Here is a 16,329-nt window from a genome sequence, read left to right on the forward strand (position 1 = left end):
GCGCGGACAGCTGGAGCGCGGGCCCGTCCCCGCACCCGCACCCGCCGCAGGACACGCTGCCTCTGCGGGTCGCCCCCGCACAGCGACTGCGCGAGCACGCGCGGGGGCCTCACAGGACGGCGGCCCGCCCTCCCGCCGTGACCCGGCACCTCGCGGACACCGCGTGCGTCAAGGCCGTCGCGCCCAGGGCGCGGGAGTCCGGGGCGGTCACAGACCCGCCACCGCCGTTTGCACCATCGTCACTCACGCTGCTCGGGACGTCTGTAAGCAACGTCTGGCGACGTTCACCTCGGAGTGACCTCTGCGCTGTCCCCCAGGATCAGAGGGGCAGGGGACACGGTCTGCACCGCCCCGGTCTGCACCGCCCCGCCCCGCCCATTTCGTGCAGACGGCACGGCGCCAAGGGCTCCATCGCCTCTGCCTCTGTGCGGCCACGCTCCAAAGGCACTGAGAAGGTCTGCACGCGCCACGGCATGCGCGGGTGATGGTCTCTGAGCAGGCTGCGCGGGAAACGGCACCCAAGGGAGGGTGCCAGGCTACAGGGTGGGTGTGGTGTGGACGCAGGAAGGTGGGTGTGGTGTGGACACAGGAAGGTGTGTGTGGTGTGGACGCAGCCTCACCTGCAGGAAGGGCACGAAGTCCTCCTGCACCAGGTAGTTGCAGCCGGGGCTGGCGAGCAGGTGCACGAACCTGGCGGCGTCGTCGTGGCAGCTGAGCAGGACCCTGCAGCGACACTGAGACTCGGTGCGTCCCTGCGGCGCGCACCCTCCTCCCGTGCGATGCGGGGCGGGGTGGCGCGGGGACAGGGCGCTGGGAGGACGGGGGAACCCCACCCCCACCCCCGTCCCCACCCCTCCCCGGGCCCGGACTCACTTTCTCCACATGGCGACGAACTTGTGCACGGACACGGAGCCCGTGCGCTCCCCGCCGGCGCCGCAGAAGAGGGGCGCCTTCCAGTACAGCGGGCAGCCGCAGGCCTGCGGGCGGGGACGGGGCGCGTGAGCGACCGACACCCCCAGACAGACCGAGCTCCGCCCTGAAGCCCTGCGGGACAGACACGCGGCCCTCGCCGCCCTGCTGGGTGCCCGCGATCTGAGAACGCACAGCCCGCAGGGGCGCCGCTCCCGCAGCCTCTGGCGGGGCGGGAGGCCGGTGGCACGCGGGGCTCCCCTCGGCTCTGGCGGGGCGGGAGGCCAGCGTCCTGGGGGGGCTCCCCTCGGCTCTGCAACCGCGGGAGGCCGCGTGGATGACCAGCGGGAACCGCGGTCCCACCTGTGTGGAAACGAGGCAGCTTGCCCGGTGTGGGGGCTCACGCCTGTCATCCCAGCACTCTGGGAGGCAGAGGCGGGAGGATCGCTCAAGGTCAGGAGTTCAAGATCAGCCTGAGCAAGAGCGAGACCCCGTCTCTACTAAAAAAATCAGCTGGACAACTAAAAATACATAGAAAAAATTATCCGGGCATGGTGGCGCATGCCTGTAGTCCCAGCTCCTCGGGAGGCTGAGGCAGGAGGATGGCTTGAGCCCAGGAGTCTGAGGTTGCTGTGAGCTAGGCTGACACCACGGCACTCTAGCCCGGGCAACAGAGTGAGACTCTGTCTCAAACAAACAAACAAACAAAAGGAAAAACAGAGAAAGAAAGAAATGAGGCAGCTACTGCCAGTCGCCCATTCGCAAAGGAACATGCGACCACGTGAGCAGAAACTTAGGTGACAGTAACGAAAATGTCACACGTCAGAACTGGTGGGCGCGGCCACGGCAGTGACCTGCGGCAGGTCCACAGCCTTAAAGGCCTGCACCGGGAAAGCAGGTAGGCGGTAAAGGGCAGAGATGAAAGAAAAAGCGAATGTTCAATTGAGAAAATCCACGAAACCGAAACTCGATGATTTGAAATTAAAAAACATTAACACTTAGCAAAGCTTCAAGAGCCAACGAGAGAAAGCACAAACTGCCACCATCGGTTCGGCTGCAGTGGAGCCTGCAAACACCAGAGAGGCAGTCGGTGGACACCCGTGCCTGACTCTGCCAGCAAACTGGACAGGTCTGGTGACAGGGACCCACTCCCTGAGCAACGCCCCTGACCTAAACTGCTCACGCAGGACAGCTGAACAGCCCTGCATCTCTTCAGGGAATCCACACCCAAAAACTTTCCCGCCGAGAGAACCCCAGACCCAGAAGCCCTGGCCAGTGAATTCCGCGGAGCGTGTGAGGGAGAAATCACACACGCACGTCCAGAGAGAGAGAGAGAGAGAGAGAGAGAGAGCAGAACACGGGCCACTTCCCAGTCTCATTAGGAGGCTGGCGTGTTCCCGATACTGAACCGTCAAGGACTCGGAAATCACAGGCCGGTTATGCTGAGTCACGGCACAAGTGTGCACAGAATGCACATCCGCACGTTCAATTCAGTAGCCTTTAAAAATTCAAGATAATAATAAACAGACCAGGAGCAGAAGATAACAACACCCGTATTCGAATAAAGGGTGCCATGGTCCGGATGTTTGTGTTCCTGCCAAATTCCTGTGTTGAGCTCCTCACCCCCAAGGTGGTGGTGCTGGCAGGTGGGGCCTCTGGGGGGTGATGAGGTCCCGAGGGTGGAGCCTCACGGATGGGACTGGGGTCCTTATAATAAGAGGGGCCCCAGAGAGCTCCCTCGCCCCTTCCACCACGTGAGGACACGGCGGGATGGCGCCGTCTGTGAACCAGGAGGTGAGTCCCCGCCAGACACGGCCCCTGCCACGCCGGGATCTCGCTCCTCCGGCCTGCAGAGCTGCGAGCAGTGAGAGCCTGCTGGTTATAAGACCCATTTGTGATGCTGCGTTTTGTCACAGCAGCCAGAGTGACCGAGACACAGGTACGCACAGAGCACGCAGGGCCACCACCACACACAATGATGCCCATGAGTGCTTCCCCCCGTGCTGGGAACGAGAGCCGATGTCCCCATCAAGGCCGTGCTGGGGGCCCCGGCCAGGGCAACGGGAGAAAAACATACACAGACGAGAGAAGGGAGAGGCAGAATGGTCGTAACTCGCAAACGGGATGAGAGTGTGGAGAATCCGAAACATTTACAAAATACTCGGGTTAGTAAGTAGCTCTAGCAAAGTTGCTGGATCCAAGGACGATAAACAGCAATCAATCACATTTCAAGATTCCGGCAACAAACAATTGGGAAACTAAATTTTTAACAGCACCATTTATCAAGAGGATTAAAAAAATATCAACCTATGCATAAATCTAACAAAACCACGTAAGATCTCGGGAAAGCGAACCATGCAACGCTGCTGGGAGAATCAAAGGCAACCCGAGACGGCAGGGGTACCTCACCCCTGGGTTTGCAGACTCCATGGCGTTAGAATGTCAATGTTTCCCCCAAGTCATCCACAAACCCGATCAACATCCAACAGGGGTTTTGCTGCTGTTTGGGGGATTTTAGGTAGAAATCGATACACTTATTTTAAAACTTGTAAGGAAATGCAGAGGGACTTGGAGGGAAAACCAAGTTGGTGTAACTTTTATTGCCCGATTTTAGGGCTCCCCACAAAGTCTGGGCAGGGAAGACCAGGGGAGGGGAGGGAGGCAGGTTAGGTGCAGACCCCGGGGGGGGCCAGCGGGGTCAGGCCAGAGGCGACACTGCAGCTCAGGAGGAGGCCACGTCTTGCCACTGACGGCGCTGCGCCGGCGGGACAGCCACATGCCAACCCCACCCCACACTACACGTGTGCAAGCCCCACGTCACACATGCACACCCTACTTCACACTAAAGACATGCAAAACCGACCTCACACCGCGCATGTGCAAGCCCCACCTCACACCGCGCATGTATGAGCCCAATTTCACACCACGCATGTGCGAACCCCACCTCACACCGCGCATGTGCGAGCCCCACCTCACACCGCGCATGTGCCAGCTCCAGCTCACACCGCGCATGTGCAAGCCCCACCTCACACATGCACACCCTGCTTCACACTAAAGACACGCAAACAAAACCCACCGCACACTGCACGGGTGCAAATCCCACCTCACACTGTGCACGTGCAAGCTCCACTTCACGCCACTCGTGCAAACCCTACCTCACACATGCAAACCCCACTTCACACTGAATACATGCAAACCCCACCTCACACATGCAAACCCCGCCTCACACTCAACACGTGCAAACCCCAGTTCACACTGAACACGTGCAAACCCCACCACACACTACACATGCAAACCCCCTTGTCTTGAGGGACAGGGCTTGTGCCCTGCAGAGCCCACACGGAACACACGCAAGCCCCACCTCACAGCACACACGTGCAAACCCCGCCTCACACTCAACACGTGCAAACCCCAGTTCACACTGAACACGTGCAAACCCCACCACACACTACACATGCAAACCCCCTTGTCTTGAGGGACAGGGCTTGTGCCCTGCAGAGCCCACACGGAACACACGCAAGCCCCACCTCACAGCACACACGTGCAAACCCCGCCTCACACTCAACACGTGCAAACCCCAGTTCAAACTGAACACGTGCAAGCCCCAACACACACCGTACACATGCAAACCCCCTTGTCTTGAGGGACAGGGCCTGTGCCCTGCAGAGCCCACACGGAACACACGCAAGCCCCACCTCACAGCACACACGTGCAAACCCCGCCTCACACTCAACACGTGCAAACCCCAGTTCACACTGAACACGTGCAAACCCCACCACACACTACACATGCAAACCCCCTTGTCTTGAGGGACAGGGCTTGTGCCCTGCAGAGCCCACACGGAACACACGCAAGCCCCACCTCACAGCACACACGTGCAAACCCCGCCTCACACTCAACACGTGCAAACCCCAGTTCAAACTGAACACGTGCAAGCCCCAACACACACCGTACACATGCAAACCCCCTTGTCTTGAGGGACAGGGCCTGTGCCCTGCAGAGCCCACACGGAACACACGCAAGCCCCACCTCACCCCACACACGTGCAAACCCCGCCTCACACTCAACACGTGCAAACCCCAGTTCACACTGAACACATGCAAACCCCACCACACACTACACATGCAAACCCCCTTGTCTTGAGGGACAGGGCTTGTGCCCTGCAGAGCCCACACGGAACACACGCAAGCCCCACCTCACAGCACACACGTGCAAACCCCGCCTCACACTCAACACGTGCAAACCCCAGTTCAAACTGAACACGTGCAAACCCCAACACACACCGTACACACGCAAACCCCCTTGTCTTGAGGGACAGGGCCTGTGCCCTGCAGAGCCCACACGGAACACACGCAAGCCCCACCTCACCCCACACACGTGCAAACCCCGCTCACACCGCACGCAAAATGGATGAGCTGGACCCCAGCCCTAAACGTGAGCGGCAAAGCGGGCAAAGCTTCTAGAAGGAAACACGGGCGAAGAGCTGCGCGGGTTTGGAGTGGCAGAGACGCCGTGAACAGGACACAAGCCAGTAGCTCCCAGGACGCGGACCCTGGCACGCCGGGCGCGTGGGCACCGGGCACGCCGGGCGCGTGGGCACCGGGCACGCCGGGCGCGTGGGCACCGGGCGCGGGCACGGCCCCGCTGGGCGGAGGGGCGCGGCGCGGATGGAGGAAACGCCCCAGTAACAGTGCGCACGGCGGACACGCCACGCACACGCTAAAGGGCTCGCACGGACCGGAGGAGGAGGCAGCGCCACACGGGCCCGCCCGGGACGGGTGCAGGCGCCACGCGCCGGGTCCCGCCCACGCCACACGCTCGGGCACGGGCCGATGGCGAAGCTCACCACACGGGGCAAGACGGACAGACCCACGCGCACGTGCCGGCCAGGATGGCAGGGAGCCCAAGCCTCCACGCCCGGACCAGGAGCCACGGGCAGGGCCCGCAGGAGGCCCCGCCCCCGCCCTGCGGCCCCGCCCCGCCCCCACCCTGCAGCCCCGCCCCCGCCCTGCAGCCCCGCCCCCGCCCTGTGGCCCCGCCCCCCGCCTGTGGCCCCCGCCCTGCGGCCCCGCCCCGCCCTGCGGCCCCGCCCCACCCCCACCCTGCAGCCCCGCCCCACCCCCACCCTGCAGCCCCACCCCCGCCCTGCAGCCCCGCCCCCGCCCTGCCTCTCCGCCCTGCATCCGCCCTGTGGCCCAGCCAGGAGCACACCCCAGGGGACAAGTGCTTGTGTCCCCAAGAGCCAACGCCACAGGGACGCGACACGCAGCCACCACCGGGAAGCCACCGCCTGCGTGGGCTGCGGGCCGGGCGGACAGACGGGAGGACGCGCGCCAACGGCGTGGGCCGGGACACGAGGCCGCGTGGCGGCCGGAGCCACACAGTGGCACGCACGGAGCAGCAGGAGGAACAGCCCGCTGCCACGCGCACACCTGCACGCGTGTCTCCCCGCCGCGTGGTGGACGGCACGCAGGGCACGCCGGCCCGCGGAAGCCCCGCGACGGAGGTCACACCCAGACGCAGGTCACAGCCAGCCCCGCGGGCAGCGCACGGCCACCGCGCCCCGCGGCCCCGCGCTCAGAGAAGCAAGCGCCCCAACTCCAGACAGAGGGCTGCAGGGGCGCGCAGAACCCACGCTGACCAGGTGCAACGGGTGCAAAGGACAGCGTCCTGCGACAGTCTGCGTCTGTCGCCGAGAAGGGAAGGACACGTCACATGGACATCTGAGTCTCTGCAGGGTCTTTACGGTGTGGGCGCGGCGAGGTCGCCGTGCGGGCAGACGGCGCGTCGGGGAGCCGGTGGCGCCCCCACGGCCGAGCCCCCGCCCGCGGCCCTCGTCCCGTCCCTGCGGGCTGGCCTTTGCGAAGGCCACAGAGAAGGAGGCCCACGGGGGAGCACCTGCGGGCTGGGCCTCCCTCTCGGCACGGCACGGCGGGGCTCGCGGCAGGGCCTGTGCGCCCGCGCCCGTCTCTGCTGAGCCGCACCCGCCGCGGCTCTCCTGCCCCCCGGACAGAGCTGCCCACCAGGGAGACCCCGCCACACACAGGGGGGGTGGAGGATGGGGTCAGCTTGGAGGAGCAACAGCACCCCACACGTGTGCACACATGGGCAGGGCAGGAACATCCTACGCACACACACACACTGAACAGGCAACAGCACCCTACGTGTGCACACACGGTCAGGGCAACAGGCTCACTCAAGAAAATGCAGGCCGGGCGCGGTGGCTCACGCCTTTCATCCCAGCACTCTGGGAGGCCGAGGCGGGCGGATTGCTCAAGGTCAGGAGTTTAAGACCAGCCTGAGCAAGAGCAAGACCCTGTCTCTACTATAAATAGAAAGAAATTAATTGGCAAACTAATATATATACACAAAAATCAGCCGGGCGTGGTGGTGCGTGCCTGTAGTCCCAGCTACTCGGAAGGCTGAGGCAGGAGGATCGTTTCAGCCCAGGAGTTGGAGGTTGCTGTGAGCGAGGCTGAAACCACGACACCTACTCTAGCCTGGGTGACAGAGTGAGACTGTGTTTCAGAATAAATAAATGAATAAAAAACAACAACATCAACAACAAAAAGCCAAGGATGAGAGGCTGGGCACAGTGGCTCACACCTGTAATCCTATCACTCTGGGAGGCCAAAGCGGGAGGATGGCTCAAGGTCAGGAGTTGGAAACCAGCCTGAGCAAGAGCGAGACCCCGTCTCTACTAAAAATAGAAAGAAATTAGCTGGCCAACTAAAAATATACAGAAAAAATTAGCCGGGCATGGTGGTGCATGCCTGTAGTCCCAGCTACGCGGGAGGCTGAGGCAGGAGGATCGCTTGAGCCCAGGAGTCTGAGGTTGCTGTGAGTGAGGCTGAGGCCACGGCACTCACTCTAGCTGAGGCGACAGAGTGAGACTGTGTCTCAGAATAAATAAATGAATAAAAAACAACAACATCAACAACAAAAAGCCAAGGATGAGAGGCTGGGCACAGTGGCTCACATCTGTAATCCTATCACTCTGGGAGGCCAAAGCGGGAGGATCGCTCAAGGTCAGGAGTTGGAAACCAGCCTGAGCAAGAGCGAGACCCCGTCTCTACTAAAAATAGAATGAAATTAACTGGACGACTAAAAATATATGGAAAAAATGAGCCGGGCATGGTGGCGCATGCCTGTAGTCCCAGCTACTCGGGAGGAGGCTGAGGCAGGAGGATCGCTTGAGCCCAGGAGTCTGAGGTTGCTGTGAGCGAGGCTGACGCCACGGCACTCACTCTAGCTCAGGCGGCAGAGTGAGAGTCTGTCTCAAAAAAGAAGAAGAAAAAAACACATGCTAGTGAAACACGTCAGAAACCACCACCAACAAACGGCAGGAGTCTGCCCGTGTGCGATTGTGCAAAGGCAGCAAAGCTCAGCCCCGGACGCACGCCGCTGCCCGCCTGGCCCGGGAGGAGGGGGCCCACCGCGGAGGGGCGCAGGGAGATGTGGGGCTGACCTGTGTCAGCGGTGGGCACACAGGCGTACGCGTTCACCAAAACGTTTCCAATTGGTGAACATTCGCGCGTATAAATCATACCCCCATAAAGCCGACCAGAACGGGAGTTCAATTCAAGGAGGCTAGAAAACAATGAAGAAATAGGAAAAGCAGAAGTAATAAAGTTGACAGCAGAGATTCATGAAAGAGGTAAACAAAGAATTCAAGAAATCACCCGTAATACCAACAGATGCTTACAGAAAAGTATCACAAATCAATGTGTCGTGGCAACTAAAGGAGGAAAGAAAAATAAACGATCCCAGAAACAAAAAGAGTTGGACACACAGACACGATAAAGACTTTTAAAAATTGTACCAGAAGACGAGCAAAAGTTCCAAGGTACTAAATTAATAAATTATGTGACAAATTGTTTTAGAAAACATATAAACGATGAAAATCAACTCAAGGAATTAAACTCCTGAGGAATAAGCCGACAAGATTTAAAGGGAATTAGCAAGGACAAAACATGTTTTCAGGCAGAGGCAGCAGTACGGGGGAGGTCGGGAGACCGTGGTCCTTTCTCGGGTGGTTTCGGGGACAGCACTGCGGGAGGGACAGGAAAGACAGGCGGGGGCTCCTGTAACCAACCCTCCTCCCCTCCCAGGGGGACGGGCACAACAGGCGGAGGGAGCACACACCCCTCACTGCGGGAGGGACAGGAAAGACAGGCGGTGGCTACTCTAACCACTCCCCTCCACTCACAGGTGGACGTGCACAACAGGCGGAGGGAGCACACACCCCTCACTGCGGGAGGGACAGGAAAGACAGGCGGTGGCTACTCTAACAACTCCCCTCCACTCACAGGTGGACGTGCACAACAGGCGGAGGGAGCACACACCCCTCACTGCGGAGGGACAGGGAAGACAGGCGGTGGCTCCTGTAACCAACCCTCCTCCCCTCCCAGGGGGACGGGCACGACAGGCGGAGGGAGCACACACCCCTCACTGCGGGAGGGACAGGAAAGACAGGCGGCGGCTCCTGTAACCAACCCTCCTCCCCTCCCAGGGGGACGGGCACGACAGGCGGAGGGAGCACACACCCCTCACTGCGGGAGGGACAGGAAAGACAGGCGGCGGCTCCTGTAACCAACCCTCCTCCCCTCCCAGGGGGACGGGCACGACAGGCGGAGGGAGCACACCCCTCACTGCAGGGAGGGACAGGAAAGACAAGCGGCGGCTCCCCTAACCAACCCTCCTCCACTCCCAGGGGGACGGGCACGACAGGCGGAGGGAGCACACACCCCTCACTGCGGGAGGGACAGGAAAGACAGGCGGCGGCTCCCCTAACCAACCCTCCTCCCCTCCCAGGTGGACGGGCACGACAGGCGGAGGGAGCATACACCCCTCACTGCGGGAGGGACAGGAAAGACAGGCGGCGGCTCCCCTAACCAACCCTCCTCCACTCCCAGGGGGACGGGCACGACAGTCGGAGGGAGCACACACCCCTCACTGCGGGAGGGACAGGAAAGACAGGCGGTGGCTCCCCTAACCACCCCTCCTCCCCTCCCAGGGGGACGGGCACGACAGGCGGAGGGAGCACACACCCCTCACTGCGGGAGGGACAGGAAAGACAGGCGGCGGCTCCTCTAACCAACCCTCCTCCCCTCCCAGGGGGACGGGCACGACAGGCGGAGGGAGCATACACCCCTCACTGCGGGAGGGACAGGAAAGACAGGCGGCGGCTCCTCTAACCAACCCTCCTCCCCTCCCAGGGGGACGGGCACGACAGGCGGAGGGAGCACACACCCCTCACTGCGGGAGGGACAGGAAAGACAGGCGGTGGCTCCCCTAACCAACCCTCCTCCCCTCCCAGGTGGACGGGCACGACAGGCGGAGGGAGCACACACCCCTGAGCTCACAGGGAGGCTAAGGCCGCCGCCGGCCAGGCTCACGGAGGGGAGCAGACCGGACGAACCTGGGCAGGTTCCTGGCCACCTATGAGACGCAGGAGCGCCAGGATACCCCGAGGGTGGCCGTCCATGTGTTCCTTGCACACGCCGGTGCTCACGCCCACGGCAGCACACACGCACCATCCGAGGAGGGGAGCGTGACCACCTCGCCAATCGGGGGCGTGTCTGCCCTTCCTCCCCCTGCCTGCCCTCCTGTCTCTGCACAGACTCAACGCTTGTGCCGCTCCCGCCGCCCTCCCCAGCGGGACCGCCCTGCAGCCCTGCCCTGCCCTGCCCAGCGTGTGCTCCCGCCCTCCCTCCCCAGCGGAACCGCCCTGCAGCCCTGCCCTGCCCAGCGTGTGCTCCCGCCCTCCCTCCCCAGCAGAACCGCCCTGCAGCCCTGCCCTGCCCAGCGTGTGCTCCCGCCCGCCCTCCCCAGTGGAACCGCCCTGCAGCCCTGCCCTGCCCAGCGTGTGCTCCCGCCCTCCCCAGCGGAACCGCCCTGCAGCCCTGCCCTGCCCAGCGTGTGCTCCCGCCCTCCCCAGCGGAACCGCCCTGCAGCCCTCCCCAGCGGAACCGCCCTGCAGCCCTGCCCTGCCCAGCGTGTGCTCCCGCCCTCCCCAGCGGAACCGCCCTGCAGCCCTGCCCTGCCCAGCGTGTGCTCCCGCCCGCCCTCCCCAGTGGAACCGCCCTGCAGCCCTGCCCTGCCCAGCGTGTGCTCCCGCCATCCGCCCTCCCCAGCGGGACCGTCCTGCAGCCCTGCCCTGCCCAGCGTGTGCTCCTGCCATCCGCCCTCCCCAGCGGGACCGCCCTGCAGCCCTGCCCCGCCCAGCGTGTGCTCCCGCCACCTGCCCTCCCCAGCGGGACCGCCCTGCAGCCCTGCCCTGCCCAGCGTGTGCTCCTGACCGCCCTCCCCAGCGGAACTGCCCTGCAGCCCTGCCCTGCCCAGCGTGTGCTCCAGCCACCCACCCTCCCCAGCGGGACCACCCTGCAGCCCTGCCCTGCCCAGCGTGTGCTCCCGCCACCCGCCCTCCCCAGAGGAACTGCCCTGCAGCCCTGCCCTGCCCAGCGTGTGCTCCAGCCACCCACCCTCCCCAGCGGAACTGCCCTGCTGCCCTGCCCTGCCCAGCGTGTGCTCCTGCCCGCCCTCCCCAGAGGAACTGCCCTGCTGCCCTGCCCCGCCCAGCGTGTGCTCCCGCCACCCGCCCTCCCCAGAGGAACTGCCCTGCAGCCCTGCCCTGCCCAGCGTGTGCTCCTGCCCGCCCTCCCCAGAGGAACTGCCCTGCAGCCCTGCCCCGCCCAGCGTGTGCTCCCGCCCGCCCTCCCCAGCGGGACCACCCTGCTGCCCTGCCGAGCGGCGTTCCGGGTCACCCGCCCTCCTCGGGCTCGGACTGCCACACGCTCTCCTCCTCAGGCGATGGACCGGGAGCGCTCTCCTCAGAGCCCGGTCCCAGACGGGCGTGCAGACGGCGCGGGCGCTGGGCCAGACCTCTCTGCGGGCCGAGACGCAGCAGGACGTGGGGGCGAGGGCTGCGCGCAGCGGCGGGAAGCAACTAGAGGAACACACCTCAGGCGCGGTGGAGACTTCCCTACTGCCGGGACAGGACAGCAAGACCCCGCCCAGCCGCAGGACAGACAGCGGCGCAGGGACGGACGCGCGGGTGTGGCCCCGGGACCCAGCGAGGACATGCTCAGGGTGGATGGTGGGTGGGGAGGCCGGGGTGGGGAGGCCGGCAGGCCGGCATGGAAACCCTGCACCAGAGCCACGCCCATCCCCGAGAGCAGGCGGGAGGAGACGTGGGCGCCCGGCAAAGCCTGGGAGGTCGAGTGACGGTCCCCGGGGCCGGGGCAGGGACTCGCGCTGCAGGTCACAGGTCGACGCCCCGAGACCGCACTAACTGCCCCGTGAGCGTTCACAGAGGAAGCCAGCACTCGGCCCCCAGCGTGCCCGGCGTTTTCAGTGACAGCGCACCACGGACACATCTGGTCCCCTGCACGGCTGCAGTCAGCTGCAGCAGAGTGTTCAGTATTGTCACAACAGTGTTTACAGATCACAGAACTACTGTGATTTTTCCCGCCAACGAGACTGCTCTGCGTGGTCCCGTCCTGTCTGGTCATCCCCACGACCCCTCCCTGCCGAGCGAGGCAGGCACAAGGCCTGCTTGCTGATAGGGACACTTCCGGGGTACGATGCTTAGCGCAAAGACACCCAAGTGCAGAACAGGGTGCTCGACTTTATCTAAGGAATGAAATTAATTAAACATGCACACAGCAGAAAAAGACATTCTACAAAGAAGACACCTGCACTCGGATGTTGGCAGCAGCACAACTCACAACTGCAAAGATACGGCAACAACAAAGACACGGCAACAACCCATCATTACATGAGCGGGTTAATAAACTGTGGTCTATGCACACCATGGAGTTCTACTCAGCCACGAAAAACAACGGTGATCTGGCACCTCCTGTGTTATCCTGGATGGAGCTGGAGCCCCTCCTACTAAGTGAAGTGTCCCAAGAATGGAAAATCAAGCACCACATGGACTCACCAGCAAATCCATACGGATTGATCGACACTTATGTGCACACAAGGAAACAACATTCTTCAGAAATCAAGCAGGTGGGGGGGGGATGGGTAAGTTCACACCTAATGGGTGCCGTGTGCACCGTCTGGGGGTGTAGCTACAACCTGGGTGAGACAAAGGCAATGTATGTCACCTAAACTTTTGCAGGCCCATGATATGCTGAAATAAAAAATGAAATAAAACCCCTTTAATAATTAGGGGTTAATAATTAACAAAAAAGTAAATATGCACAGACACATACATATCTATATGCATCTGCTCATATTATAAAACGGAATAAAAGCCAGAGCTATGACAATGTTACTTACGAGGAGGAGGAGGAGAGCAGAGGAATGGAATCTGGACATATCTGAATGTACCTGGTTCTTCAGTTCTGACCTTGTAGCCACGTGTATGTTTTTACGTATTTATAAAACAAAACGTTTAAAAGTAATGTAAAAACAAACTCCCTAATAGAAGAGGAAGGGACACTCCCCAATTTGTCCTTTGAGACCGTATTAATTACCCTAATACTGAAACCAGACAAAGGAATCACAAGAGAACTATCCAACACTGTCGCTTATGGATACAGATGCCCAAATCATCGGAATGTAAAAAATATTGGACGTGGTGACCAAGTGGGATTTATCCTGGGAATGCAAGGTTGGTTGAATAGCCAATAATCAACTCATTTAATCACCATATTAATAGATCCAAAAAAAAAAAAAAAAAAAAGAAAACACACGATCATCTCACAGATGCCAAAAAACCATTTAACGAAATCCACCATCTATTCTTGTTAAGAAAACACGTGACAAACTAGGAATAGAAAGCCATGTGCCCAACCTGATACAGGACACAGACCAAACCCACGGCTGACAGCCCACGCCTTGGGGAGAGACTGGTCTTCTCCCAAAACTGGAAATACACATCAACTCCATGGTGACCAGGGCGGGACAACCTCTGACCATTCCAACCTCTAACCAATCGAAGCTGCACTGGAGCACCCAACCACAGCAGTTAGGCTAGAAAGAGAAATAAAGGGCATCTACACTGCAAGGGAAGTTAAAAGTATTTCTACTTGAAGGTGACGTGATTCTGTATCCACTAAAAAGGTATTGAGAATAAATGAGCTCAGAAGGATCACAGCATACAGCATCAACACACAAAAATTAATCGTACTTCCACACGCTTGCAGTGACAGTCTGAAAATTTGCACGTTGGAAACCACAAAGTATTTCTGAAAGAAATTAACGGAGCTGTAACTAAGTGGAAAGAGATGCCAGTACATGGATCAGAAGATTCACCATCGCTAAGACGGCAACGCTTCCCCACACTGGTCTACCGTTTCGACACAATCCCCATCAAAGTGTCAGCTGAAATCTTCGCAGAAATTGGCAAGCTGGTCCTAAAATGCGTAGGGAATAGCGAGGCATCCCAAGAAGCCAAAACGAGCTTGACAAAGAACAAAAGTGGAAGACGCACACTGTCCTATTTCAAAACTTCCTACAAAGCCACAGTAACCAAGACGGTGTGGTATACACGGGGGGACGTACACAGCTATGGAAGAGAATCCCAGTCCGGTAACAAACCCGCCACTGCAGTCAAGCGGTTTTGGACCTGGGGGCCGAGACCACCCAATGGGGAAAGAAGAGTCTCTTCGACACGCGGTGCTGGGACAACCGGGTGTCCACACGCAAACTATGGAAGCCAGAGCCCGACGTCATGACATACAAACATTGACTCAAAACCAAAACGGATCAGAGTTGTAAGAGCTAAAACTGTACAACTCTTAGGAAAAAAACAGGGAAAAAAAATCTTCATGACTTTGGATTTAGCAATGATTTCTCAGATATACAACCAAAAGCACAGGCAACAAAAGGAAAAAAACAGATGAAATGAACTTCATCAAGACTAATTAACTTGTTCCTCAAGGGACACTAACGAAAAAGCAAAAAGGCGACCGACCGAGTGGGAGAAAACACTGCACATGGTGTAAGCAGTGGAGGACTTGCGTTTAGAATGTTCGGAGAACTCTCACAACGCAACAACGAAGAGACAGACAGCCCACCTCAAACGCGGGCAGAGGATCAGAACGTTCGTTTCTCTAAAGGAGACGCACAAATGCCGACGGGCACAGAGAAGACGCTCGGCATCCTGGGCGTGACGGAGACACGTCCCACACGGCGAGGTGCCCCTTTGCACCCAGGACAGGGTGGCCGCAGTGCCAAGGAGCACGGCCCCCGGGAGCCAGGACCCCGCCACCCTCCCACTGCTGGTGGGGCGTGAGGTGGGGCGGCCGCCCGGGAAGACAGCGGTGGGTCCTCAAAAGTCACACGGAGCTGCCGCCTGGCCACTCGGCGATCCCAGGCGGGACCCACACGAGCACTGGCCCACAAACGGCACGGCAGCACTGTCCGCGCCGGCCCACGGTGGAGACAGCCCGAGTGTCCACCAAGGGACGGATGGACAAACACTCGCCGGGAGAGTGTCCGGCCACAAAATGGGGTGGATTCCCACACCTCTGTGTCACAACACGGATAAACCCCGAAAAGACACGGAGTGAAAGAAGCCAGCGCAAAGGCTACCTACCGTCCAAGCGCACGTCTGTGAGGTGTGCAGAACACGCACATGTGTGGAGAAAGAACTGCATTAGCAGTTTGCTGGGGAGAAGGGACGGAGGGTGACAGCTAAGAGCGCAGGCCTTCCCTTTTGGGGTGATGGACGGCAATGTCCTCAAGCGGACTGAGGTGACGGCCGCACACCCTGTGAATGTGCTAAAATCCACGGAGCCGTGCACCGTCGACGGGAGAACGGCACGGCGTGTGAGGCACGTCCCAGCAGAGCCGTGGCAAAAAGCAAAAGCACAATCCTAACGCTGCGAGCAGAAGGCAGCGCGGGGCTCACGTCCGAACGTCAGAGACTCCACGTGAAGACAGGGCGGACGTCAGGCTGCCGCCCCGGAGCCGCAGGGAAAGGGGGTCACAGGCGACTGGCAGGGGACGCTGACGACCGAGCCAAGAGCACGCCCTGAAGCGGCTCCGCCTCACCTCCCGGCACACGCCAGGGAGGAGCCCCGAGAACGAGCCCTGCCCGCCCGCACGGGCCACACGGGGCTGGGGGGCAGGAGGTCGCTCCCACGGGGTTTAGGGAAGCACCGGGCCGCGCGGGACGAGGGGTGAGGACGTTGTCTGCCCCAGCAATTCCTGATCGGGCGCCGGGCGCTGGGGAACTGGCTCGGAACACGGGTGACAGGTCCCGTGTAACACACACACGCACATACCACAGTGGGGAGGGGATGTGTGAGCCCTGGCATGTTCCCACAACAGGAGGGCGCCCGAAACCAAAGTGGACACGCAGAATCTGCACAGCTCAGCGCAGGTGCCCGGGACACGCTGCGGAAGGGAACCGCCAAGCAAAACGCAGGACGGCGTTTAGCCGGATTTGACAGTGCACCCCGC

At 60.7% G+C, this 16,329-nt stretch overlaps 1 protein-coding gene across 2 annotated transcripts in view; it reads right to left on the reverse strand.

Annotated features, from left to right (window-relative positions):
* The window catches only part of PPP2R3B (protein phosphatase 2 regulatory subunit B''beta), a 69,979-nt gene that overhangs the window by 13,535 nt on the left and 40,115 nt on the right, over positions 1-16,329 (reverse strand). For both annotated transcript variants that reach the window (XM_075999293.1, XM_075999294.1), the window contains exons 3-4: positions 874-977; positions 621-723 (exon numbers count right to left, since the gene is read on the reverse strand). In XM_075999293.1, coding sequence (XP_075855408.1) covers positions 621-723; positions 874-977 — 207 coding nt within the window. The remainder of the gene's footprint in view (positions 1-620; positions 724-873; positions 978-16,329) is intronic.

This window comes from Microcebus murinus, chromosome X (genome assembly GCF_040939455.1).
Source record: "Microcebus murinus isolate Inina chromosome X, M.murinus_Inina_mat1.0, whole genome shotgun sequence".
NCBI classification, from domain to species: domain Eukaryota; kingdom Metazoa; phylum Chordata; class Mammalia; order Primates; family Cheirogaleidae; genus Microcebus; species Microcebus murinus.